The sequence below is a fragment of the Heptranchias perlo genome, chromosome 9 (genome assembly GCF_035084215.1).
Source record: "Heptranchias perlo isolate sHepPer1 chromosome 9, sHepPer1.hap1, whole genome shotgun sequence".
Lineage (NCBI taxonomy): Eukaryota > Metazoa > Chordata > Chondrichthyes > Hexanchiformes > Hexanchidae > Heptranchias > Heptranchias perlo.
In genome coordinates this window covers 16,633,173-16,659,796 of record NC_090333.1, presented here as the reverse complement: position 1 = coordinate 16,659,796, position 26,624 = coordinate 16,633,173, and the positions used below count along the sequence as shown (strand labels likewise).

The 26,624-nt window shown below is 43.5% G+C and overlaps 1 protein-coding gene across 1 annotated transcript in view; it reads right to left on the bottom strand.

The window, feature by feature from the left end:
- Positions 1–4,369: 4,369 nt before the first annotated feature.
- hfm1 (helicase for meiosis 1) overlaps positions 4,370–26,624 on the bottom strand; it is a 91,943-nt gene continuing 69,688 nt past the window's right edge. The window contains exons 26-36 of the mRNA XM_067989575.1: positions 26,350–26,453; positions 15,899–16,060; positions 14,540–14,629; positions 13,457–13,587; positions 13,281–13,363; positions 13,075–13,181; positions 11,495–11,719; positions 9,839–9,941; positions 6,597–6,675; positions 5,623–5,783; positions 4,370–5,436 (exon numbers count right to left, since the gene is read on the bottom strand). Coding sequence (XP_067845676.1) covers positions 5,379–5,436; positions 5,623–5,783; positions 6,597–6,675; positions 9,839–9,941; positions 11,495–11,719; positions 13,075–13,181; positions 13,281–13,363; positions 13,457–13,587; positions 14,540–14,629; positions 15,899–16,060; positions 26,350–26,453 — 1,303 coding nt within the window. The 3' untranslated portion in view covers positions 4,370–5,378. The remainder of the gene's footprint in view (positions 5,437–5,622; positions 5,784–6,596; positions 6,676–9,838; positions 9,942–11,494; positions 11,720–13,074; positions 13,182–13,280; positions 13,364–13,456; positions 13,588–14,539; positions 14,630–15,898; positions 16,061–26,349; positions 26,454–26,624) is intronic.

The following is a 26,624-nucleotide window of genomic DNA, read 5'->3' as shown; positions in this document are numbered from 1 at the left end:
CTACTCTTATATTCTATGCCTCAGCTAATAAAGGAAAGTATTCCATATGACTTCTTAACCACCTTATCTACCTGTCCTGCTATCTTCAGGGATCTGTGGACATGCACTCCAAGGTTCCTCACTTCCTCCACACCTTTCAGTATCCTCCCATTTATTGTGTACTCCTTTACTTTGTTTGCCCTCTATTACATTACCTCACACTTCTCCGGATTGAATTCTATTTGCCACTTTTCTGCCCACCTGACCAGTCCATTGATATCTTCCTTCAGTCTACAGCTTTCCTCCTCACTATCAACCATACGGCCAATTTTTGTATCATCTACAAACTTCTTAATCATGCCCGCTACATTTAAGTCCAAATCATTAACATATATCACAAAAAGCAAGGGACCTTGTGTTGAGCCCTGTGGAACCCCACTGGAAACAGCCTTCCAGTCAAAAAGACACCCGTTGACCATTACCCTTTGCTTCCTGCCACTGAGCCAATTTTGGATCCAACTTGTCACTCTTCCTTGGATCCCATGGGCTTGTACATTTTTGACCAGACTGCCATGTGGGATCTTGTCAAAATCCTTATTAAAATCCATGTAGACTACATCAAATGCACTACCCCCATCGACCCTCCTTGTTACCGCCTCAAAAAATTCAATCAAGTTAGTCAGACACGACCTTCCCTTAACAAATCCATGCTGACTGTCCTTGATTACTCCGTGCCTTTCTAAGTGACGGTTTATCCTGTCCCTCAGAATTGATTCCAATAATTTGCCTACCACCAAGGTTAGAACGACTGGCCTGTAATTGCTCGGTCTATCTCTCGCTCCCTTTTTAAACAATGCTACAACGTATCCTGATAATGTATATGTTATCTATACTGAACTTATCAGAACACACTTTTCTTTGATAGAAAAAAAATCACTCTTGGGTAAGGTAAAAAGTTTGAGCACAGTTGAGTAAAAACCTGTTAATACATCACATAATAATTCTTTGTAGTATCTAGTGAAACATAGCAATGCAGCTCAAGTTTATGGTGCAATACCACTTCAATTCAAATCACATGCTTCAGTCATGGAAACCTGCCTGCCAATACTTACCATGAACCCCATCAGTGGCAAAACAACTTGCTTAAAACAGAATAAAAATATTCTTCATGAGCTCAACTATACATACGACAGAATAACACAGGGTGCTTCAAGATCTGGAGGTTAAGAATATTAGTAAACTATCCCAACTGCTAAAGCATGGTGTTGCCTTGTATCACATTCCAACCAAGCATAACAACATAGCTTTCTTTATAACAATAAAATGCACTAGCACATCTACAGTAATCGATTATTATAAAGGATTAATTGTAATATTCTCTGCTTGGTTCCACTATAATATCGCAAAACAAATTAAGTTATTGCTCCAGTTAAAGCAATTAAATTATGTTAAAGTTATTCACTTCATTTTTTAAATCATATATAAATCGCTTAGGCCAGGATTTTGCATTTGTGGGCTGTATTGGCTTGCTGCTGATAGAAAATAGTTACCATCTCTGCTGGAGCTATTTTCTCCTTGCAGGGAGAAGCCTTCTATCAACACTACCAATTTAAAAAATGAGTAAGGACACCCCACCCAGTGTAGACCCAATGCAAAATGTAAAAAGAATTTCATCCTTCCCAAATTGTCATTAAAACATAAAATTGGAGTTAGGCCTTGATGAAAACACAACTCCAGCTGTGTCCACTACAAAAACAATATCATTTTTAAAAAAGTAAAATAAACTTCCCAGTGGTTATCCTCTTGGGTAATCAAAACTTCACCACTTCTTTGCAAGTCTTCCACATAGAAACTATGAGTTGAAAATGATGTGCAATGGTACAAAAACAAGGTTTAGAGCCAACAAAAATAGAAAATGCTGGAAATGCAAAGCAGGCCAGTCAGCATAGGAAAAAATATAGGTTGATGTTTTGGGTGTAAGCTTTTATCAGAAATAGGCTTCACCTGAAATATTAACCTTTCTTCTTCTTTCAAATGTTGTATGACCTGTGCATTTACAGAATTTTCTGGTTCTATTGAAGATTTCCAGCATCTGTGGTTCTCTTTTTTTTATATATTAAATAAAGTTTGAAGTGGCACATATTCTAAAGTTGAAGTGATGCAGGACCTACTTGATAAAGAATTCCAGCCCAACAATATCAAAATGTTTTGGGTGGCTACCACTATGTTTAAAATCCACTGACGGAATTCCCCTCTGAACTGCTGCACTGTTAGCTGCATTTTCAGTAAAATTCTTCTTGCTGTTTCAGCAGCAAATTTTCCAAAAGATGAATCACCAAAGATTGGAAATCTGAAAATCACTGCTCTGTGTAGGCGCACCATGCACTATTCGATGACATTGAGGGTGATCCTGCAATTTAGCCTCTCTATGCTATTCTATACCTTGATGCTGAGAGGAGTAAAATAATGACCTTGCATGGGTACTTACATTTTCTTCCCTCCTTCAGGAGAAATGGCTAGTTCACGCCAGCTACCTTCCCAAAGCTCTGTTTAAGATTCTTTCATGGGAATGAACCAATGTCCTAAAACTCCATGCTGCAGATTAGTACTGTTCTCCCACTGCACAAATAATGTTTCATTTTTTTCTTTCTTTCTTGACCATGGAGGTATAGCCTTGATTTACTTTTGGTATTCTAAAATGCTGATTGATGCCTGATCTTGATCTGTCTAATCTTAATTTTGTCATTGCCTCTTCAGGCTGGATTTTCAGTGTTTCACATGCTTTACTCAAAGACTGTGCAACGAATCATCTCATGCTTTGTTCTGATGTGGTATAAAGCAAAGTCGTGGGTGACTGTGGTTGGAAAGGTCTTGTGCTACCCAACAAGAATCTTAAAAAAGAGACATAGAACTTGACAAACCAATTGAAACACTAGCAAAAAAAAAGAAATGCCCAAATTGGCAATTGAGTCAAAACTTCATTCACCAATTTAAAACATTAAATGTAGGCAACCAAAAGCTTGCATCAATTTAACGATGAAGAGTTTGTTGACACTTGAATAAGTTGGGTCTGATGCTGACGACAGGAGAATAGAATTACGTTGGCCAGAGGTGGGGTTTATGTACAACAATTTAGATTTATTTGGAACTTTAATGAAGTAAACATCCCAAGGTACTTGCTTCAAAGAAGAGAATTACGCACTGAGCAGCAGAAGAGTTAGGAGAGTTGATTGAAAGCATGGTAAAAAGAGATGGCCGTTAAAGATGGGGAGAGAAGTAACAAGGAAGTTCTAGAGAGTAGGACCAAGTTGGCTGAAGGGTCTGCCAGCAGTGTGGAGTGAATGAAAGTAATGATACACAGAAGGCTAGGGTTGGAGAACTGAAGGACATGGGCCAGGACATAGGGCTGGAGGAGATTACAGAAATAGGTTGGGGAAATATAATGGAAGGATTTGTAAATAAGGACAATTTTTTTAAGTTCAGTGTATTGGCGGACGAGGAGCCAATGGAGATCGGCGAGGACAGAGTAATGGGCAAAAAGGACTGGGCACGGAATAAGTTTCGGGTGATGGAGTTTCGGACAGGTTGGAATTATATACGGTGAAACCCAAGGCCACTGAGGGCAGTGTTGGAGAAGCTAAGAGGAACCAGGTGATCATAGGATTATGTATGTCTTGGTGATTTCCTACATTGTATAAATCGTACTGCAATATATAGTGATATGTGGAGAAAGAGGAATTTATGTGCTCTGATCCAAGTGGAGTGTATGAGTAACAGTCTTTACAATAGAAACTGCCCCCTAACTCCCATGATGACTCAATGCAGCATGTAACTGAGTCATATAGATGAAAAGGACATTCCTCAAAGGTTCCATTCACAGTGACTTGATTCCCTAGTCTACACTGAGTTGGCTGATCTCAGCTGTGATGGCGATAGGACTGATACAATTAGCCCCAAAGCCTAGGGAGAGAAAATACATTAATCAGGGTTTCCGCTTCTGATCATTGTCCAATGACACCCCCCGACCACTGGAAAGTAAGTGCTGGACTGGGACAGGATTGGGCTCAGCTGTGTTACTCCCAGTCAAATAGTCAGCTGGCACTCCCTGTCTAAACTCATACATGGAAAACAGCCACTTGAGTAAGCTACTGGGTGAGGGTGTCCAGTGCTTGTGCAGCCAATACCCTCAGGAGAGGAGTTGAACCAGAAAGAGGAGGAAAATTGGCAAAAATAAATGCATTTCTAAAAGATTGCCTATTGCCAATAAAGAGGAAAAACTAGACTTATTAACCTTAATCCTTTTTCCCATCAGTAGTAAATATAGCATCATTTTGTCTAATGGATTGAATATTGAATCACCATAAACAAACTGGGCTGAAATACTAGACTCTTAAAGGAACACATAACTTTATTCATGCAGACAATTACCTCTGCTGGAGTAGTTTTCACATTCAATTCAAAGAGGTTTCAATGCAATAAGGTGGCAGTAACTTGAGGACTATAATCATTGAATTGGTCAACTCTTAACATATATGTGTACAAGTAATTGTTTTGTTTTTTTATACATATAAAATGTGTATGTATGTGCATATTTCCTCCTCATTTTAGCTTCTTTCATGCCAAGCACAAGCACTGTTCTCCAGCTGAGAGAGTAGGCAGCTGTCAAGCTCCTAGGCTTCTGCTAAAGTTACTTTGTAATTGGTCGATAGGTGCTGCATGAGGGTAGCCTCGGCCAATTCACCAATTTGCTGTAAGGAATTACATTGCTTCTGCATAGCGCTTACATTTGCCGGCAGCTGAGTTTGAGAACTAAGGGAAATATTTTCCACTTTACACTCAATTAAATGTGTGGAGAATCAGGGGGTGGGGGCGTGTCAACCATATATTTGCTCAAAGTTGATCCTTCGCAAAAACATAACTGAATCAATTTCTAACTGTAAAGAAACGCAATCACGTGGTTTGACAGCAAATTACATTAATTCAGCCCTGAAATTCAACCGTGGGATACTAGCTAAAGCATCCGTCTGAAATACCTCTCTGCTATTTTATTGGAAGTGCTAATCTATCAAGACTAAATAGATTAACACCTCTGCTAAAATAAGAAAGAGGAATTTCAGACTGATGCTTTAGCTTTTGTCTACCAGTATCCTATGTTGTCTGTCTTTTCAATTCAGAAATGTAATACTTAAAATGGTTTGCTTTGCACATCAAATAAAATATCAATTTCCATTGTAAATACTGACAGTAAAATCATGCAAAAATTTGTCATATATGTACCATTTTCAAATTGCGTTCTAGTTGGTACATAACTCAAACAGTTAACAAATTGAGAGCTTTTGCAATTTGTTGATACATTGCAAACATATTTGTTGTTCCACAAGTTTTAAACAAGAAATATTCTAAAATATGCCATCAAAAATGCCAAGCAGAGCATCACACTCTTCCTCTGAAGCATATCTGAAAAAGACAAAATTGTAGTCAAATACAAAATAATCTCAAATACACACAGTAAAATAAATTTGAAAGTTCAGGTTTATCATGAAATACTGATGTTTACATTTTCCCAATGTAAAATTCTAAAACTCCATTCGCATACTGATTTCTATCCTAAAAAACTTACTCTAATGAAATATATGGTCCCACCTGGATTCTCTTTCAGTGTTTGTACTGTACTGACCGAAGCAATCTAAGGGCCCACTGCTTTTGAAACTCTTCACCGTATTTAGTTCGGAGGATGCAGAACTCAGTCTTTCCTCTGAGCCTTGCACAAGACTTGTGTGATGAACAGTACCAAGGATTTTAGGCTGCAATATAAAATTCAACATTCCTGATAAAAAAAATCACTAAGGACAGTTTTATTTATATTCTAATTGTCTATGTATGCAATCTAAAAATTTAAATAAAATAATTTTTATTTAATTTTTTGAAGCTGTAGCATATTACAATTTATTTAAATGTAACCGAACAAATTAGTGTAAACAGAGCTTAGTTTACATGTCATAGATATCTTGTTGCATTTCTCCTGTCTATGTTCTCTCCCGCACTAAATGCTCTTCAACACTACATGGCACTGAAATTGCACTGTTGGATACCAATGTTTAAACAGCGCAGTCACATGAAATTTATTTCTCTGCTATTGTAGTGGAAGTTTTAAACCATTAATTTTGAACAGGTTAACACCTCCACTAAAATAGTGAAGGAGTGAATTAAGTATTCCTATGTTGGTATCCTAAAACATAATTTCAGACCACATGCTATTCTGATGACATATTATCATGTTAGATGATGTAGAATATATTTTCGATTGCAGTATCTGTAGCACATGTTTTTAAAAAAAGTACCAATTTGATGTAGAGCTTATGCTGGTATTGGTGAAAATTCAGCACTGAATTTAGCAGTAAAGCACACTTTTTCATCTCTCCCAAGCTGGAATACACTAATTCTGAAAGATGTCGCACCATGTTGCCTTGTCAAGAATTGATAAAGGATTCTGACTGGCAAATTTGAGTGACAGTTCTGGGACTCAGACCTACAACCTTTGGACTCTTAAGGAAATGATTTGCTTGTTATGCCACGAGACTGTTACATGTGATTAATCTCTTTATGTTACAACTTACTGTTTCTTGAACTGTTGAGTTAAATGATAATCTAGAATTCAAGGAGCAGGGTTGTTCGCTTGTTGGCAGATATCCAACGCTAAGAACATCAATGAAAATATGTTCAGCAAAAACTATACACAACAGAAGTATCAAATTATGAGAATCATAATAGTGTTCTTAAAAATCTAATGCTGGACCACATGACAGTTTAAAAAAAACTACATCTAGCGAAAACATCCTCCTTAATTATAATATTGTTCTTGGGTGCAGCTGTTCAATGTTTTATAAGATATACTCTACAGTGAGGTGTTTTGAAATCTTGGTTCTGATCACCAGGCTCATTACTGCTTCTATACTAATTAAAAGACTATAGAATATATATTTCAATCAGCAAAGTTCGTGTACACAAGCGTAACAGGCTTGTACTATATTTCTCTGTGCACCAATTTTAGGGTGGTATTATTTTATTTATTTTAAATTTTGTTGATCAAAAACATACCCTTATAGATCAAATCTCCTACCATCTGAATATGCAGGTCCTAAATGGATTAGTACACAATGGGACCTCGTTACTGGAATAGTATTCCATAGGCCTGCATGAATAATCCAGACAACATAGCCCTGATATTTATGGGGAGGCGGGAAAGGAGTGGGGATGACATTTTAGCGGCCAGGAAACCTGGAAATACTGGGAATGCAGAGGTCCTGCTGAATTTGATGGCAGGACCTCATTTGAATTTTTTTTCTCTGTTTCCCGCCTGGCAGCCGGCCAGATTGAGAGGTTAGCCAGCTGTCGGGCGGGAAGGTCTGCGGTAGAAGGCCGCAGCCGGGGACCAGAGAGGAGGGAGGGAAAGATCGTGGGTCAGCATTGGATCGCAGAGGGTGGGGGGGAGTCAGCGTCGGATCGCGGGGGGACGGGGGGAGTTGCCGTTGATTCGGGGGGGGGGGGGGGGGAAATCGGCCTGGGGGGGGGGAATCGGCCTGGGATCGCGGGAGGAGGGGGATCGGCATGGGATCGTGTGGGTCAGCATAGGATCGCGAGGGTCAGCATGGGATCGGCATGGGATCGCGGGGGGAGAGGATCGGCCTCAGATCACAGGGGGAAGGGGATCGGTATCAGATCGCGGGGGAAGGTCAGCATCAGGTCGCTGAAGGCGGGGGGTGGTCAGCATCAGATCCGGTGGGGGGAGGGGTGGAGGCCGATCCCGGGGAGAGGGTCTGGAGATCATGGGGACGGAGGCAGATCGCGGCAGCTTAGCTTGGGGGAACCGGGGATTGAGGGGAGCACTCTTGCTCTTCCTGGTACACAAGCAGTGCTGGAAGAGCACTTACCTGCTGGATCTGGCAGATCTCGCCTCCCTTTAGCTGCCGGGTTTCCCAAGCCCTAGGAAACTCAGCCCGAAGACATTAAATCTAAATGGCTGCTCAAATCTTATACACGCAGCCTCATTAACATATTATAATTACAGACCCACCTCTCGAGAGAAGGTTACTCGCTCGCCTCCCAACCTGCCCCAGTTAAACCAGAAGTAGGCGCACTCGGATTTCCTTTTTGAACAACTTAACCACCCACCCAACCCATCCTAGGGTGGTTGAGATTCCCTCCCCATGAATTCAAATCCCACCATGGCAGTTTGAGAATTGGAATTCAGTTTCAAAAAAAAATCTGGAAATAAAAAGCTGGTATCAGTAAAAGTGACCATGAAGCTGTCAGATTGTTGTAAAAACCCATTGGTTTACTAATGTCCTTGGGGAAGGAAACCTACTGACCTTACCCAGTCTGGCCCTACATATGACTCCAGTCCCACGAAAGTGGTTGTCTCTTAACTGCCCTCTGAAGTGAACTGGCAAGACACTCAGTTATACCATCACCTTCTCAGGGCAAAGAGGGATGGGCAATAAATGCTGGCTTTGCCAGCGACGTCCACATTACAAGAGTGATTTTTTTTTAAATGGACCTTAATTAAAATCTAGCCTGGGTTGATTGAACTAACATATCGTTCCTTTGCTGATTGCAGCAATCACAACAAAAATTATTTTTGGCAATTTAAGACAAAATTCAGTTTATGAATTAACTTATATTAAAACTTCCTATAATTTGGCAATGATTGATATTTTTACTCAGAGAAGCAACAAAAATGGATAGTGTTTGAAACAGAACATACAACATTGAATGCAAAAAACAGAATAATGTTTTGTTCCCTAGCATTGGCATTCCTCACCTTAATGAAAACAAAGTTCACCCAAAAAAAATGGAAATTTCTATAAAGTTAGCATTTAATATTATATGATGTGAGAATATATTTATTTATGTGTTCTTATCAATTAAAATGCATGATTATTCATATTTTCCGGGATGTGTATATTAGTCTGGAAATTACTTTGAGCAATGTTATTGTATAAATGATTTACACACTCATATCAAATTCTTCTTTCTGCTACTGTAGAGGAGGCATTAATCTATTTATTTTGAACACTTGACATTCTGGTAGGAGATATCATTACTGGAAATGAAGTTGTTGAAATATTCAGTGGATAACTCATACTGGGGGAGATTTTGAGACATCCCCCTGGGGGAAGTGTCCCAAAAATCATGGGGAAGAACTTACCACCCTGTTCCCACAGTCACTGGGGGCATCGTCATTTTGACGAGGTACTCGGAATAGGCTGCCCAGATGGTTGTCTGAAACAAGCGCACAGCTAATTTAGGTAGTTAACTTAGGGTCCTATGATATCAGTAGGATCCTGATGCCATTTTAGGACAACTGGGCAGAGCGTGCTGTGCTCTGCCTAGAATCAGCTGGCGGTCCAGCCATAATGGAGCCCAAAGTTAAGTAGTTATTTATATTTGTGGGGCCAACAGGAGTCCTCCTTCAAGTTCCACAAAAATAACCTCGTCTGCTGCTACACTGGGTCACCCCCCCGAGCAGTCTGGAGCCAGCACTCTCTGCCCTGGGACGCTCATGTTCTGCCTGCATCTTTACCGAGCCTATGCCAATGAGGCACGGCTCTCAAATTGGACCAGGTCTTCCATTGTCATTATCAACCGGCTGGCGCGCTCTGCCAGCTGGCCGCCTGAAAACTGCACAGAGGGGAAAAACTACCCCATTTATTTTAAATGTGTTAATACCGCTGTTAAAATAGGGGAAGGAGGAATTCGATATAGACATGTTAAGCGTTCATACAATAATGTCGCTCATTGTTATTTCCAGACTACAGAGCACTATTATGTCACTAGGCTATCACTTTGTAAAGCTTACCTTTTGTGCTGCTCATTAGTAATTTGGTTCTGGAGTTTTTTCAAAGGTCGTTCAGGCAGTTGGTTGCGCTCTGTTAAGTTTGGATACATGCTAAAGGAAGAATCTGTTTAAATAATAATAAGATTTTTAGATTCAATTGATTTTTATATCACTTACCAAAGACACTCCAAGCAAAAAATGTTGAAATTTTGATTTCTTCTCATAGAAATTACAGCACTGTTGTACATCACTGTTGACATGAACTCAGCAATGTAACTGCATTCAAACGTAGCACAATGTGAAACGAAGCACATTAAAGCTGACTTCAGAATCCACTACGTGGAGAAAGGTAAAGTCAATAAGTACTTCAAAGTTCCCAAAGTTTCGTAATATTTCCATATTAACTTGCAAGAGTGAAGTTGAGAATGTTGCAAATATGGTATTTTCAGGGAGTGTCCTACTAACCAATCAAAAGAACTATACAAATAAATGGGGGGTGAGTGATTTTCGGTTCAGGTTCAGAATGGGAACGATATCGGCAATGCGCTTGTGGTGCCCGCCCAAGGCTAGAGTCTGGGGGTCCAAACCATTTTCAGGTTTAGGCTTCATATGAATACTGCGATTGAACTGTGGGCGTCAAATGGATGCTGCACTGCTGCTCACTTGTTTTGGACCTTGGAAATTCGGCCAGCTTCTGCATGGTGTTGCCCGTCAGGTAGGTCCTGATGGGGGCGAAGCGGATCCTGGGGAGGGGTAGACGAGAACAGGCCGGTTCCTCCTGCCCCCACAAAATTCTTAGAAAACCGTACATTTTTGGACCTGCCTCCAGCAGTCCCTTTAAGGACCATTGGTTAAGCCTCTCAACATCTGGAGAAAGCAGGATAGCATGCGTTTGTTTACTCTGCCCATTTCTCCATGAAAATGGCAATCAAGATGCTACAACCAGTGTAGGACCCCGATTTGTGTATTTGAACAGTCTCCTGTCTGTTTTGGGTGGGAGTGCTGAGTGCCTCTTTAACTCAGCACTCCCACCCAATACAGACAAGATGCCCATCAGGTTTTTCTCTTCCCGTCACCTGCTTTCAGGCAAGAAACGATGCCTGGCATTTGAAAAACCCCCTCCCCCTCTGGAGATTTCTCAATTTAGTTACATTGGTAAAGTCTGAAAATGCTTTGGAAGAAAACAGCAGGGAAATATGTGACAGATCTTCTCTACAGCAATGAAGGGATAGCCTTGTGAAAATAAAAACTAACATTCTGGTGGGAGAGGTCCTCATACATACTGTACAATGCAATATGTGAGATTATTTATGACTTTTCCAATCCCAGAAATAATATAATATTAAATAAATAATATTCAGTATGTAACTATGGAATACAGAATTTGTTCTGAGCAAAAATAAATTCACAAGTGAGTTATCGAGGTGTTGCTCAGAAGTTGGGACTACTATCTTGAAAGTAATTTTGATTTTTGACCAAAGGAGGAAATACAGCTAAATTGCTAAGTGTCCTTGAAATTTAGTAGTAACCTGTTTGATGTAATGCACTACATTATCTTCTGTTTATAGTCAATCAAAACTTCCGTGCACCAAACTTCATTAAGAAATTAGTTATCATTCTGTAGAAACATTGAGATCTGAAAGACCTGAAAGCATCCAAAAAGATCAGTATTATCACCTGTTTGGTAATTAAAGTTGGATTCCTCTGAACTAACAAAATTGCTAGCATGTACCAGCTTGTCATCATCGAAATCATTCCATAAATCATCTCCGAGGTCAAAAGTCACATTCATTCCTTCTGATGACCAATAGCCACTCTCATTTGCATCAGTGGAATTGCAGTTAAAAGATCCTGGTGTATTTTGGTGTGGTGGAATAACATTTGAACTTTGTTGTGATGAAGCTGCAGAATATTTCCATAACAAAAAATATTAAATAAAATTTTTAATGATTTTGACAAAATATTTTCCATAAAATTGTTTTCAGGCCTTCTCCTCCACACCACTTACCAATCACCAACTATGACAGTTGGAAGCTGCTTTTGGATCTCTGTCAGTGTTTGTCTTGAGGCGTCTGCTACAAAGTATGGGCTATTTCCTCCTGTCTCTCTGATGGAATGCTTAGCCTTTGCTCGGTGCCTTTAGCTAATTTTGGCAGCTTGTGAGTTCAAATCTGCAGCACTTTGTGCCACAATGGACTAGTACACCAATCTCCTGCACCACTATGGCACCAAAACTCCAGCAGTCAACACATTTATATTTATAAATTAAGTAATACTGGTTATAAAAAATGCAACAATCATAGAACATAAAGGAAGAGTCATTAGTTAAGATTTCTCCATCATGGAGGGTCGCTCGTCCATTATAGAATATGTCTGATTTTCATTCCATGGAAATCAACAGAATGAAAATCGGGTGGGTTCTGTAACGCAGGAAATCCGCTCCGCCAGATTACTGCTCATATGGTAAAGACAAAAATTTACTCCATAATGAATTCGGAGTGCTATCCACTGTCCCCATACTTAATGTTACTGTACAGGATCCTAGGTGTATGGGTAACACCCTTTATAACACTTAGAATTTCCCCTTACGACATTACAAAATATATGTTCTAAAGAAGACTGTAAAGTGTAATTAGAGTAAACAGCAAAGATCTTCCAAGTAGTCTAATGATGATGATGTTCTTGACTTTAAACAGCTATTTCAATGAATGTAGATAACGCTACAATTTATTAAATATTACATAAAATAACACTAGTGCATACTGACCCAACACCAAGTCAACACTAAAACATCCTCAGTTCCTTCAAAGGGTTTATACCCAAAAGATAAACTTGGATTTTCTCTTTTTCAGATTCTGGATGAACTGCTGTGCATTTCCAGAATTTTCTGTTCCTATATAATTTTCTGTAATTCACTCTAAATTTGAAAACTTCAATTCTTAAAATTAGGCCCTTTGAATATTAACATATTAACATTTAATGTGTTTATATGAAATTCCTTTGTCTACAATTTTACTGGAGGTACTAACCCACTTAAAATAAACAGACCAATGCCTTTGTTAAAATAGTGCTCAAATAACCCTCATACAAACAAGTTAATTCCAAGCAAAAGCTTCAAGATCAAGTGCAGAATAGTCCAGACTGGCTGTTAATTACAACACTAAAACTTAAATCCCTTTCTTGGACATATAGAATGGCACTGGGGATAGTGCTAGCAGCATAAAAAAAGAAAATTCTTTCTATTATCACTAACCCACCTTCATCATAATATTCTGCCTGTCGTTGTTGGTGACTTCTTACACAGTCGTTTAAATGATCCCAGTTTTGTGCTTGAGCTGCTGGACCAGGTTTTGTTTCATAATACCTTGAAAGTAATTGAATATGAAAAATGTAACGTGATAAAGTTTAATTTTAATGTCAAGTGCAATAAATGACTTTATATTTACTATAAGTATCTCATTACCTAGGTAATGTTGATAATGGAGGTTTTGCCGTGTAAGCAAACTGTTGAAGATTTACTGCCCGTGATTCATTTAACATCTGTATCTATGAAAAGGAAAACAAATTGCAATCTTTTAACTATTTAGATCTTTATAAAGCAATAGTCTTTGAAACTTTATGATGCCACAGAAAAGTTACCTTTAGTCGTTTAACTAATGGAGCTGATGAAGTTTCATTTCTGCTTTTAAGATCACTGAGATAGGAGGTCATTTTTGTTGTTGTTGCTTGTGTTGTAATACAGCTCCGCACAACTGCTACACCAAATTTACCTACAAGAAATACCTTGCGGTAGGAAATATAATCACAGGTACAGGTGCATCGAATATTAGAAAGGAGGACAAAGTGATGGGACCTGATGGGATATATTCGAGGATCCTGAGTGAAATGGGAGAAGAAATAGCAGAGGTCCTTGAAAAGATAGCCCCGATATTAAGTTGGGGCGGAAGTTGAGCGGGCGGGGGGCTGAGGTAGCAGCAAATTGTCCTGACATTGGTAGCATGAGCCCAGGAGATTTTAACACCTGGGCCTCATCGACATAGCCTTAGTCAGGTTCCCCCCAAATCTGGTGGGAAGTGGCAGTTGGCTGGGGGGGAGTGCAGTATCAGGTAGAAGGAGACTGGGAACCAAAGGAACGGCACTCGGGTGAGTTGCGGGGAAGGGGTTTCCAGAGGGCCTCGCGATCAGGGGGAGGGGAAGAAACCCAAGGCAGGGGAGGCCAAAACATTCCTCCTGCTCATGGCTCTACAAAAAAAGTAAAGAAAAAATTAAAAGACTTAACATTTTGGGCTTCTTTCGGCAACAATTCTTCTTCCCAGTAGGTTGGCCTGATGGGGAAGCCACAAAGGCTTCTCCGTGCAGGCCTCTGGTTAAAATAGACATCATTGGAGCCTAATCTGCATATTTAAAGAAGGACCCCGCCAGTTTCCAGCAGGTGTTCTTCTCGCTTGCTCAGAAGAACAGGTTAAAATCGAAGGCTGTGGGAAGAGAGCAGGACCTTGGCAGGCAAATCTCCTGTGTGGACAGGGTTAAAATAGTAACGTACATTTCATGTACATGAAATTCCTGTACATTTCAGGAATGTACAGGCACTGTACACTCCTGTTACAATGAGTGTATCCACTCCTGATACACCCACTGTATCAGAAGTGGATATGTGCTGGAATATTTAACTAAATATATGTTCAATAGTTAAATAAACTACCAATGTCTATTAGCACTTACAACATTCATGACCACATTTGTCTTTATTCTTGCAGTAATGATTACAGAGTCTTTTTCCAAGTTCTGTGTAGTTGAGCTCACTGGTAAATCCTGTATTTACAATGTAAGATACAATGGAGACAAGGAAGCTTGGTATGAAATTTATCTTCGAATGTCAAAAGCTTGTCTAAGAAGTTTGCAAAACACTGCATCTTTAAGATTTTTAAGATACCATATTGATTTGAAGATTATTCCCTGAAATTATGTTGTGATGTGCTGACATTTTATTATTAAAATGTTTTGTCTGTATGAATGATTGCAGCATTGCAGAATCCCTTTTTGCTCTCTGATTGGTTTGTGCTAACCAATGATGTGGTTAGCAGTGACCAGTCAACATAACAAAAACAGAAAATGTTCACAACTTTGCCGTCAGTCTCAGAAGCAAGACTGAGAAAACTATTAAAAGGGGTTAACGCTATAAAACAGCAAAATTACAAACTCTGTGCCTCTTCCACTCTGGCTATCTAACGCCAGCTGCTCGACCTCTCATGCACCACCTCGTAGCAGGAATTGTGCCCATGGATTGAAAAATTGCAAATATCACTCCATTATTTAAGGGGGGTGGGGGGAACCACCGAACTACAGACCTGTCAGTTTAGCATCAATTGTGAGGAAGTTACTGGAATTGTGAGGAAGTGACAGTCAGCATGGATTTCATAGCATCACAGAATGATACAACGTGGAAGAAGGCCATTTGGTCCATCGTGCCTGTGCCGGCTCTTTGGTAAAGCTACCCAATTAGTCCCACTTCCCTGCTCTTTTTCCATAGCCCTATAAATTTTTCCCTTCAAGTATTTATCTAATTCCCTTTTGAAAGTTACTGTTGAACCAGTTTCCACCACCCTTTCAGGCAGTGCATTCCAGATCACAACTCACTGCGTAAAAAATTTTTTCCTCACGTTGCCTCTGGTTCTTTTGCCAATCACCTTAAATCTGTGTCCTCTGGTTACCGACCCTTCTGCCACTGGAAATAGTTTCTCTTTATTTACACTCTATCAAAACCGTTCTCCCTCTGCTTTCTGTCTCAGCATTTTCAGGACTTTTATGAGCACAGCTCCAGATTCCTCTGGGCAGAGAGGAGAATTTAGCTATGTCTTAGGCAGCTGCAACGTTCCAATTAGGAGGACATGTTATCTGTTCCGAACACTGGCAATTATTATACCTTTAAGGAATCACTTCCTGCCAAAAAACATCCTTCTCTCAACCCCCTCCCCACCAAAACAAACAAACGCACACATACCTTTATCTTTCCTTTAACAGGCTTTCATGATTCAAATAATTTTTTTTACATTTGCTGCAAGAATTAATTCAAAAATGTACCTTTAATTGCATTTATAGTGGAAACCGTTGATGAATTTTCTGTGCTATTCTGCTTTGCTGATTGTGTGTGCGGTACATTACGTTTGCCATCAATAAGGTGAGTTCCAAATCTCTTTGGTCCTGAGTAAAAGGCTGTATACTTTTGCTGAATGTCCAGCCCAACTAGATGGAAAATGTAAAAAAAAAAAGAAACTTGACTAGAAATTTGTTAATACTGTGAAAAAGCAAATACTAACACAGCATACTACTGGAGATGGGTACACTCAGTGAATTTAAGCATAGCAGCCTCTCGATGGCTGAACTGGGCCCCACCAGGGGGGAATCCAAGCCAGGCAAACAGGGGGCCAGGGAAACACTGCCCCACCCCCATCACGTAAGGGCAAGCACCGGATTTTCCAACTGCACGGGGTGGTGTTTGCACCTGCCTGACACATGCAAATTAGGTACCCTCCCACTGACTCTGCAAACTACAGCAGGCACGATCCTGGCATAACCGCTAGGTCCGTACCCTGAGAATTTATGGGCCCAGATGTATTGCTGCCAATTAAGAAAGTATACAAGCCATCCCCTGTATTCAGGTTGTTTTTATGGTTGGCAATTCTGTAGCCAGAAGCTCCCTGAATCTACGGAGTAAGAACATAAGAACATATTAATATAAGAACAAGAATGAGAGGTGATCTAATTGAAACATATAAGATTATGAGGAGGCTTGACAGGGTAGATGCTGAGGGGTTGTTTTCCATGGCTGGAGAGTCTATTAGGGGGCATAGTTGCAGGATAAGGGGTCGGCCATTTAAGACTGAGATGAGGAAGAAGGATTCACTTTTCAATCTTGCCATCATTATCCCAGGAACTTTGTGCTGAAAACCAAAGCTTGGCTCATAGAATGAGCTTACCTATGAAATTTGACTTTTCTGTTGAGCACAAATAAAAGGTACGAGGAAATACCACATGGAATGTACAGGACATGCCTACAGTTGACGGAGATAACATTATGCTTCTTAACTACTTGGCATCCCATTTTTTTTTTTGCTAACTCTGCTCTTTGCTCCTCTGTTTCTCAAGCAATGGTTGCACAGGTGTTTGATGCCCTGCAGGATCTTGCTCAAGTGAGCATTCTCATGTGTAAGCCTAGAAAATATGGGTTAGCAGGATATTCAACCGACAGCACATTACAGCTGAGCTCGATTGTCTACATGTACTTTCCAGCAAGGGTTATGTAAAGTGATCAGGAACAGGAGCGCTGGTTATCTCAGGGCCACTGAGGTCAAATATTGCGCTCCTACCCTGACTGAGATTAGTAAACTCAGCACTGACCAGAAATTGAACCTATACCTTCCATTCTCTATCGCTCAGCTACACACGCTGGCTTTACTAACTGAGTCATCGATGTGCTTTAGTTTTTTTCAACAAGTCTTTCTTAATTTTTAACCTTTTTCTTGCCAATTTTCTCCCAGCCCCTTCTCCCTTAAAGGTGTTTGCTTTTTGATGTATTATGGTTTCATGGGCACTGGGTTGCTGGTAGGACATTACCTTGCCCAAGTCACCATTGTTCATGTGCAAGTCTTGATTTTTTTTATTATTCGTTCATGGGTGTGGGCGTCGCTGGCGAGGCCAGCATTTATTGCCCATCCCTAATTGCCCTTGAGAAGGTGGTGGTGAGCCGCCTTCTTGAACCGCTGCAGTCCGTGTGATGAAGGTTCTCCCACAGTGCTGTTAGGAAGGGAGTTCCAGGATTTTGACCCAGCGACGATGAAGGAACGGCGATATATTTCCCAAGTCGGGATGGTGTGTGACTTGGAGGGGAACGTGCAGGTGGTGTTGTTCCCACGCGCCTGCTGCTCTTGGTGGTAGAGGTCGCGGGTTTGGGAGGTGCTGTCGAAGAAGCCTTGGCGAGTTGCTGCAGTGTATCCTGTGGATGGTACACACTGAGCCACAGTGCGCCGGTGGTGAAGGGAGTGAATGTTTAGGGTGGTGGATGGGGTGCCAATCAAGCGGGCTGCTTTGTCCTGGATGGTGTCGAGCTTCTTGAGTGTTGTTGGAGCTGCACTCATCCAGGCAAGTGGAGAGTATTCCATCATACTCCTGACTTGTGCCTTGTAGATGGTGGAAAGGCTTTGGGGAGTCAGGAGGTGAGTCACTCGCCACAGAATACCCAGCCTCTGACCTGCTCTTTTAGCCACAGTATTTATATGGCTGGTCCAGTTAAGTTTCTGGTCAATGGTGACCACAAGGATGTTGATGGTGGGGGATTCGGCGAAGGTAATGCTGTTGAATGTCAAGGGGAGGTGGTTAGCCTCTCTCTTGTTGGAGATGGTCATTGCCTGGCACTTGTCTGGTGCGAATGTTACTTGCCACTTATCAGCCCAAGCCTGGATGTTGTCCAGGTCTTGCTGCATGTGGGCAGGGACTGCTTCATTATCTGAGGGGTTGCGAATGGGACTGAACACTGTGCAATCATCAGGGAACATCCCCACTTCTGACCTTATGATGGAAGGAAGGTCATTGATGAAGCAGCTGAAGATGGTTGGGCCTAGGACACTGCCCTGAGGAATTCCTGCAGCAATGTCCTGGGGCTGAGATGATTGGCCTCCAACAACCACTACCATCTTCCTTTGTGCTAGGTATGACTCCAGCCACTGGAGAGTTTTCCCCCTGATTCTCATTGACTTCAATTTTACTAGGGCTCCTTGGTGCCACACTCCTTCTAATGCTGCCTTGATGTCAAGGGCAGTCACTCTCACCTCACCTCTGGAATTCAGCTCTTTTGTCCATCTTTAGACGAAGGCTGTAATGACGTCTGGAGCCGAGTGGTCCTGGCGGAACCCAAACTGAGCATCGGTGAGCAGGTTATTGGTGAATAAGTGCCGCTTGATAGCACTGTCGACGACACCTTCCATCACTTTGCTGATGATTGAGAGTAGACTGATGGAGTGGTAATTGGCCGGATTGGATTTGTCCTGCTTTTTGTGGACAGGACATACCTGGGCGATTGTCGGGTAGATGCCAGTGTTGCATCTGTACTGGAACAGCTTGGCTAGAGATGCAGCTAGTTCTGGAGCACAAGTCTTCAGCATTACAGCCGGGATGTTGTCGGGGCCCTTAGCCTTTGCTGTATCCAGTGCACTCAGCCGTTTCTTGATATCACGTGGAGTGAATCGAATTGGCTGAAGACTGGCTTCTGTGATGGTGGGGATATCGGGAGGAGGCAGAGATGGATCATCGACTCGGCACTTCTGGCTGAAGATGGTTGCAAACACTTCAGCCTTGTCTTTTGCACTCACATGCTGGGCTCTGCCATCATTGAGGATGGGGATGTTTACAGAGCCTCCTCCTTCCGTTAGTTGTTTAATTGTCCACCACCATTCACGACTGGATGTGGCAGGACTGCAGAGCTTTGATCTGATCCGTTGATTGTGGAATTGGCTTAGCTCTGTCGACAGTATGTTGCTTCCGCTGTTTAGCATGCATGTAGTAGAGTTGTAGCTTCACCAGGTTGGCACCTCATTTTTAGGTACGCCTGGTGCTGCTCCTGGCATGCTCCTCTACACTCCTCATTGAACCAGGGTTGATCCCCTGGCTTGTTGGTAATGGTAGAGTGAGGAATATGCCGGGCCATGAGGTTACAGATTGTGCTGGAATACAATTCTGCTGCTGCTGATGGCCTGCAGCACCTCATGGATGCCCAGTTTTGAGCTGCTAGATCTGTTCTGAATCTATCCCATTTAGCACGGTGATAGTGCCACACAACACGTTGGATGGTGCCCTCAGTGCGAAGACGGGACTTCGTCTCCACGAGGACTGTGCGGTGGTCACTCCTACCAATACTGTCATGGACAGATGCATTTGTGACAGGTAGATTGGTGACGACGAGGTCAAGTAAGTTTTTCCCTCGTGTTGGTTCGCTCACCACCTGCCGCTGGCCCAGTCTGGCAGCTATGTCCTTCAGGACTCGGCCAGCTCGGTCAGTAGTGGTGCTACCAAGCCACTCTTGGTGATGGACATTGAAGTCCCCCACCCAGAGTACATTCTGTGCCCTTGCTACCCTCAGTGCTTCCTCCAAGTGGTGCTCAACATGGAGGAGGACTGATTCGTCAGCTGAGGGAGGGCGGTAGGTGGTAATCAGTGGGAGGTTTCCTTGCCCATGTTTGATATTGCACTCTGGTGAGTTAGTCGACTGTGAAGGGGCATCACAGCCAAGCCAGATTCTGTCCTCATTGATGTCCATTCAAGTTAATTTCTAGCTGAGGTCACTGGGTAGTGATCAATTGCAGGAAACCCTGGCTAAATCTCTCCTTTCTAAGAGGCACCTAGGTCAATTGTACAACAGCAACTTACATTTCCACAGCTCTCCTCGCATATAGGAGAATGTTTCAAAGCACTTTAAGTTGAGGAGGAAAAACAATCAATGCTCAGCAGAAGGGAAAAGAATGAATGTTGAGGGCTATGGTGGTTTTTTGAAAGCACAATTGAAGGGAAGGATTTTGTGGAGCTTTTTGAAAGCGAGAGAGAAGTAGTAAGGCGGAGGCAAATCAGGAGGAAGCTCCAAGGGACAGGAGCATAGGGCCCGATTTTACCAGGGGTGCGGGTTCCCGGCGGGTAGGCCTGCGGGCACGTACCAAACGCGCCCGGTGAAATCAGTGGGTTGCCCGCGCGATCGCAGCAGGCAATCCACTAATTGGATCCACTTACCTGCTCCTCCGGGTTCCCCGCTGCTGATCTGTGCGTCGGGCGGGCTGCGCATGCGCAGTAAGATCTGTCAGCTGGAGGCGCTCTATTTAAAGGGGCAGTCCTCCACTGACAGATGCTGCCACAAAAAGTAAAAATTACAGCATGGAGCAGCCCAGGGGGAAGGCTGCTCCCAGTTTAATGATGCCTCACCCCAGGTATCATTAGATGGGGTGAGGAGGAGGGGGAGGACACAGATCATCCCCCCCAGCGGCCGGGAGGAAGCGGCCTGCCTCTGCCACCAAGAAGGCCTGGTCCGAGGTGGCAGAGGGGGTGAGCTGCGCCACCAACATATCGCCCACCTGCATACAGTGCAGGTGGCGCACCAATGACCTCAGTAGGTCAGCCACAGTGAGAACACGTAGTTTTTCCCCTACACTCCGCCTGCCACATCACTGCCCCCACCCCACATCTCCTTCGGCACTGCCAACACTACTCTGTCACATCACCCTTCATACCCACTCAAACATCATCCTCATCTTACCTGCACCTACTCACCTCGCGAGTACTCACCCCGCCACTACCACGCAACCCAATCCTCATACAATCTCATGGCTCTATCTCATACTCACCCTCTCGTGCATCTCTCTCACGGCCAGCCTCACTCAACCTGCCACCACCTGTGCTGCAGCCACAGGGCATGCATCACATATGTGCAGTAGGCAGCGTAAGGCAAACGTGCCGTGAGCATGAAGGGGATGCACAAGGGTGTTTGAGGGTCTGTCATGGTTCGTACTTCTATTGAATTAAATAACAACTCACATCACACATTATATTGGCTCCACTAGTGCCATGTCTTCGCGAATCCTGTCCGGTTTGTGCAATAATGCCCGCTCCTCGGTATCCCTATGAGGACCCACCACTGATGCCACCCAGTGTGTCACTGCAGAGTGGGTGTCGGTGTATTTGCAGGGCTCATCTGCGCAGACGACTGAGACACACCGGGGATGTCCCCGGTTGCAGCCTGGAAGGCTGTGGAGGTGCCCTCACGGGCACCGAAACACAGGGGGCGTCGGCCCAAAGCATCTACCAGGTCAGGGCACGAACAGGAGCAACCTGCCACCACCTCTGCTGGAGCCACAGGGGTACCACCACGTAGGGGTACCAGGAAATGAGAACCCAAAGTTCCGTGAGCACACAGGGATTGCACCAGGGTGTTTGTCTATTTGTTATCTTTTTATTTCCAGTCTTTGAATGGCAACACGAAATAAAGTCACTTTTTCTCACCAATGCTGCCACCTCTTGTCCATAATTCTGCGGCTTGTGCAATATGTCCCTTCCGTGCGCCTTATCATCACGACGACCACCCCGTCCCACCCATTGGGCATAATACAGTGGGTGCAGGTGTACAGGCACCACTCTTCTGTGGAGGGAGCCTGTGTGGACCCTCGTCTGCGCACGTTATGACATGTGAACGCCTCACACAGTGTGATGTTAGGAGAACCGTTGGCATATGAGTGCCTCCCTGGCCTGACGAGCACACAGGTGAGCCGGTGTTCGGGCCATGGGTCGTTCCTCCTCCTCTCGCTCGTACTCCTCTTCTTCCTCCTCATTGTCGTCCTCAATGTGGGTGGCGGGTGTGCATGGGGCCTCCTCCAGCGGCACCCCTCTCTGTAGTGCCATGTTGTGCAGGGCACAGCAGACAACTATAATTCATCCCACTCGGAGTGGCGTGTATTGGAGTGCTCCCCCGGAACGATCAAGGCACCTGAAGCGGATCTTGAGCAGCCCTCTGGCCTGCTCAATTGTAGACCTGGTAGCAATGTGGCTGTCATTATATCGACGATGCGGCTCGGTAATGGGGTGCCTCAGAGGTGTCATTAGCCACGTGTGCAGGGGATATCCCTTGTCGCCGAGGAGCCAGCCGTTGCCGGTGTTGGGTGCGTGGAAGAGGGGCGGGACGGTGTACTCCCCGAGGACGAAGGCATCGTGGCAGCTGCCAGGGTATCTGGCGCACACGTGTAGGAATCTCTGGCGGTGGTCACAAATGCGCTGGGCGTTCATGGAGTGATACCCTTTCCTGTTGATGAACAGCCCTGGCTCATGTGGAGGTGCCCGTATTGCTATGTGGGTGCAATTGATTACACCCTGCACCCGTGGGAAGCCAGCCACATCATGGAATCCCACCGCCCTCTCCATCTGGCTGCGCTCATCCATGGCGAAGTTGATGTAGGTCGAGGCCCTGCGGAACAGCCCATCGGTGACCTGCCTTATGCACTTGTGTGCAGACGACTGAGAGACCCCGGTGATGTCCCCCGCGGCACCCTGGAAGGATCCGGAGGCGAAGAAGTTGAGGGCAGTGGTGACTTTGACGGCGACGGGTAAGAAGATGCTGCTTGGTCCATCCGGGAGCAGCTCGTCATTAAGGAGGCTGCGGATGTCGGCGACTACCTGGCGAGTGACTCTGAGCCTCCGTATGCACTGCTGCTCAGAGAGGTCCATGAAGCTGAGCCTCGGTCTGTAGACTCTCTGCGGAGGGTAGTGCCTCCTGCGACGCAGCTCTCTCTGCGGTTGCCCTCCCTCCTGCTGTGCAGGTGGGTGTGCCGCAGCAACGTGTTGGGGGGCTCCACGTCGATGAGGCGGACGGCGTGGACTGTGAGGCTGCTGGGGCTGGTGATGCTGTTCGTCCTCCGAGGATGTCGAAGCGGCCCCCATCTGGCAGGTGTTGGTCTGAGGGGTTGTGCACGGTAGGTAGGTGTTTCCTCGCACTGGGGCTGCGGTTCCACGTCGGGGTTCCCTCTGGCTTGGAGGGGGGTGGTGGAGGGCAGGCGTTGCCCTATGTGACGGAGTGGCCTCCTGCGTGGGTGAGGGGTCTCCCCCCCGCCCTGTGGAGTGCACCTTGGCAGCTGCCACAGGCTGCTGGCTGCAACACGTCCGGTTGGAGTGAGACTGTTTCCCCCAGTGTGTGAAACAGTCTCGGTTGAAGGTAAAATCCCACACTTCCTATTAAGACAGCTGAATCAGGTCATTTAATGACCTCAAGCAAGGTAAATACACTCAAGTGGCATCCCGCTGGCTTTAATTGCCTGCAGGATTCCCACCAGCGGGGCCTGCGCACGCAGCCCCGCACGTCAGCGTGGAACCCGGAAGTGGCCGGGATCGAGGCGCGATCCGGTGACGCACCTGGATATCGGGATTTTCGACACCCCCCCCGCCGGGAACGCACCCGGAACCCGCTGGTAAAATCGAGCCCATAGTGTCCACCAGTGATGGTGTCGAGGGAATAGGAACAAACAAAAGAGCGGAGGCAGCAGAAACATAAAATTGGAGGAGGTTGCTAAGTTAGAGTGAGGCAAAGCTCTGGAAGGATTTGGAAGCATGGATGAAAATCTTGAAGTCAACTCACTGGGGTATGTATGGGGTTGTGGGAATACAGAACTTTGTGTGATGAGGACACAAATGTAATGCCTCACTAGCAACTCAGATGTTAGCAGATTTCTCCTGTTACTGTCACAATTATGAGTTGTTAATCCTAGCCCAAGCTAGTTTAACAGATTGACTTACAATAGAGTTGCAGTACAGTTGTCTTCAATATTACATTCAACAGTATTATAGTTATAATACAACTGTTTACAGATTACATTAATGACAAGTAATCAATACAACCTGATCTGTCCGCCGATCCCAAGTTGATCAGACTTAGTCTTTGCAGACTGCCTGTGGCAATGGACTTCCGACCAACCCCTCTTGAGAGGTCTAGCTTTTGGGAGGGAGCATGCCCTATCTTTATACTATTCGGCTGCATTGTTCTGTACGTAAGCACCATAGGGTCTTATCTCCCGTTCCTACTTTGCTGGCTCTCAGAAACCACCAAGGACTCTTTAATATCTTCGTGTTTACATAGCCTTTTACCATTATCAGGTCTTAGTATGTTTATAGTCGGTTAGGACAACCTGTCTCTTTAATCTTACTGTTTTTCCCTATTCTAATGTCTCAGCACTCTTTCAATGACCTCTTGGGTTTCTGTAAGTTATTTTCCTCACAGAGATGTGAACCTTTGCCCTCCTATTTTCTATGCTTGTTTTAAACCATATTCTTACACCAGATGAGATCATGGTAGTGGGGAGAGAAAAGTTGCTCTTTGTATTCAAAAGTAATTCATTTAAGGCATTGCTACATATAGTGATCAGAGAATTCTTCCCCCATGGTAATTCGTTGAGATATGTTTGGCTTCACTTGTTTTCCAATGTACGACAAGTAAAATAGCTTTGTGAATGAACAGTTATGTTCCTACCCTTGATTTTGAGCATCACAATGCTTAGTTAATTATGGCATGTTTATCAAAATAAATGAAATGGCACCTACTATGTTTTATTGTTTTGCAGCCCCAATAAGGTCATTACTATGCCTAATAAAATTTGGATTTTGGTCTAGACTGGTCTCTCCATCTTCATCACATTGATTCCAGTCCTTTGTGAGGGAAGAGAGGGGGGGAGATCCACCTAGACACCCTGAGAAAGAGCTGGATATTCCTCCACTATACTGCTTAAAGGGGGAAATCAAGGATTGTGCCACTATCTCCGCCTTGAAGGCCTGCCATTACTCATTTACTGTTTTCTTGGCCAACCTTCGTTTCCTGTCCAACTGTACAAGGTCACTTCTCAAATCACTGAAATTGGCTTTCTTCCAGTTGGGTATTTTCACCTTTGATTTTCCATAACTACTTTAAACCTAATTATATTATAATCACTATTACCCAGATGTTCTCCTTGCCCTTTACACTGTTTTTTACCCAGTCCATATTAGGGTAATTGAAGTCCCCTACTATTACTGCTCTATTATTTTTACATTTCTCTGAAATTTGCCTACAGATTTTCTCTTCTATCTCCTTCTCACTATTTGGGGGTCTATAGTAAACACCCAGCAATGTTATAGCTCTTTTTCCGTTCCTTAACTCCAGCCAAATAGATTCAGTCTTTGAACCTTCTAGTATATCGTTCCTCTGTAGAACTATAATATTATTCTTACTCAATACTAACATCCTCTCCTTTCTTTATTTCTTCCCTATCCCTCCTGAATACATTGTTGCCAGGAATGTTTAGTTCCCATTCCTGCCTATGTTTAAGCCAGGTCCACGTTATAGTCACTATATCATAACCCCATGTGGCAACTTGTGCCTGCAGCTCATCAGCCTTATTTGTAACACTCCTTGCATTAACATACGTGCATTCCAACACCTTCCTAGTCTGCTTTGCATTTCTCCCCCCATCTAATTCCTGCTCTTTCTACACTATTCTTCATTCTGTTGCTTTTTGCCCCTCCTAGTTTTCTATGCACCTTGTCTGTCCTCTCTGAGGACAGGATAATCCTGATAACAGGATTGTGTCTTCAAAGTTTACTTTCTGGAACTTCATTCCCAATCACTTGTTCGAACTCGTCTCTCCTCTCTGCTGCTACGTCCTGGTTCCCCACCCCCTGCAGCAGTAATTCAAAACAAAAAAACAAAGGAATAATTGATCTGAAGAATAGTTGGAGAAAAATTTATTACTGTAGGTAGCAACGTACAGTGCCAGTGTTCTGCTCCATGTAATGATTCACAATGTTGGGTATTGTATGAAAAAACAGCTGTTTTTTTTCACAAAAGAAGGAAAGATCACAGTTGGTTCTGGTTGAAAATTCTCTGAAAGGGACTGGTGTTCTCTAATTTCCCCAGTTGCCTAAATTGCCTTTCTTAAAATATAAATGAATTAAGACCACACTATAACAACATAAACTTGACTTACCATAGTCAGAACTGATAAGATTAACACTTAATTCTTCACCTTTAAGGGCTCTTTTAACTTCAATTTTCTTTGACCAGCTTCCTGATTTAAGCAGAGCTGAATCCCTAATTTAAAAAAAAATCAGGGTTAGCACACTGATGGCTTAGTGGGTAATTCTATGTTTCATTTCTGAGAAAGGATTCTCCTCCACTATCCCGCCTAAAATTGGGTGACACATCAGCGAAGAATAAGGGGCTTTTTGGGCGGCGAGGCCTATCGCCATCTCAACGTCTGAC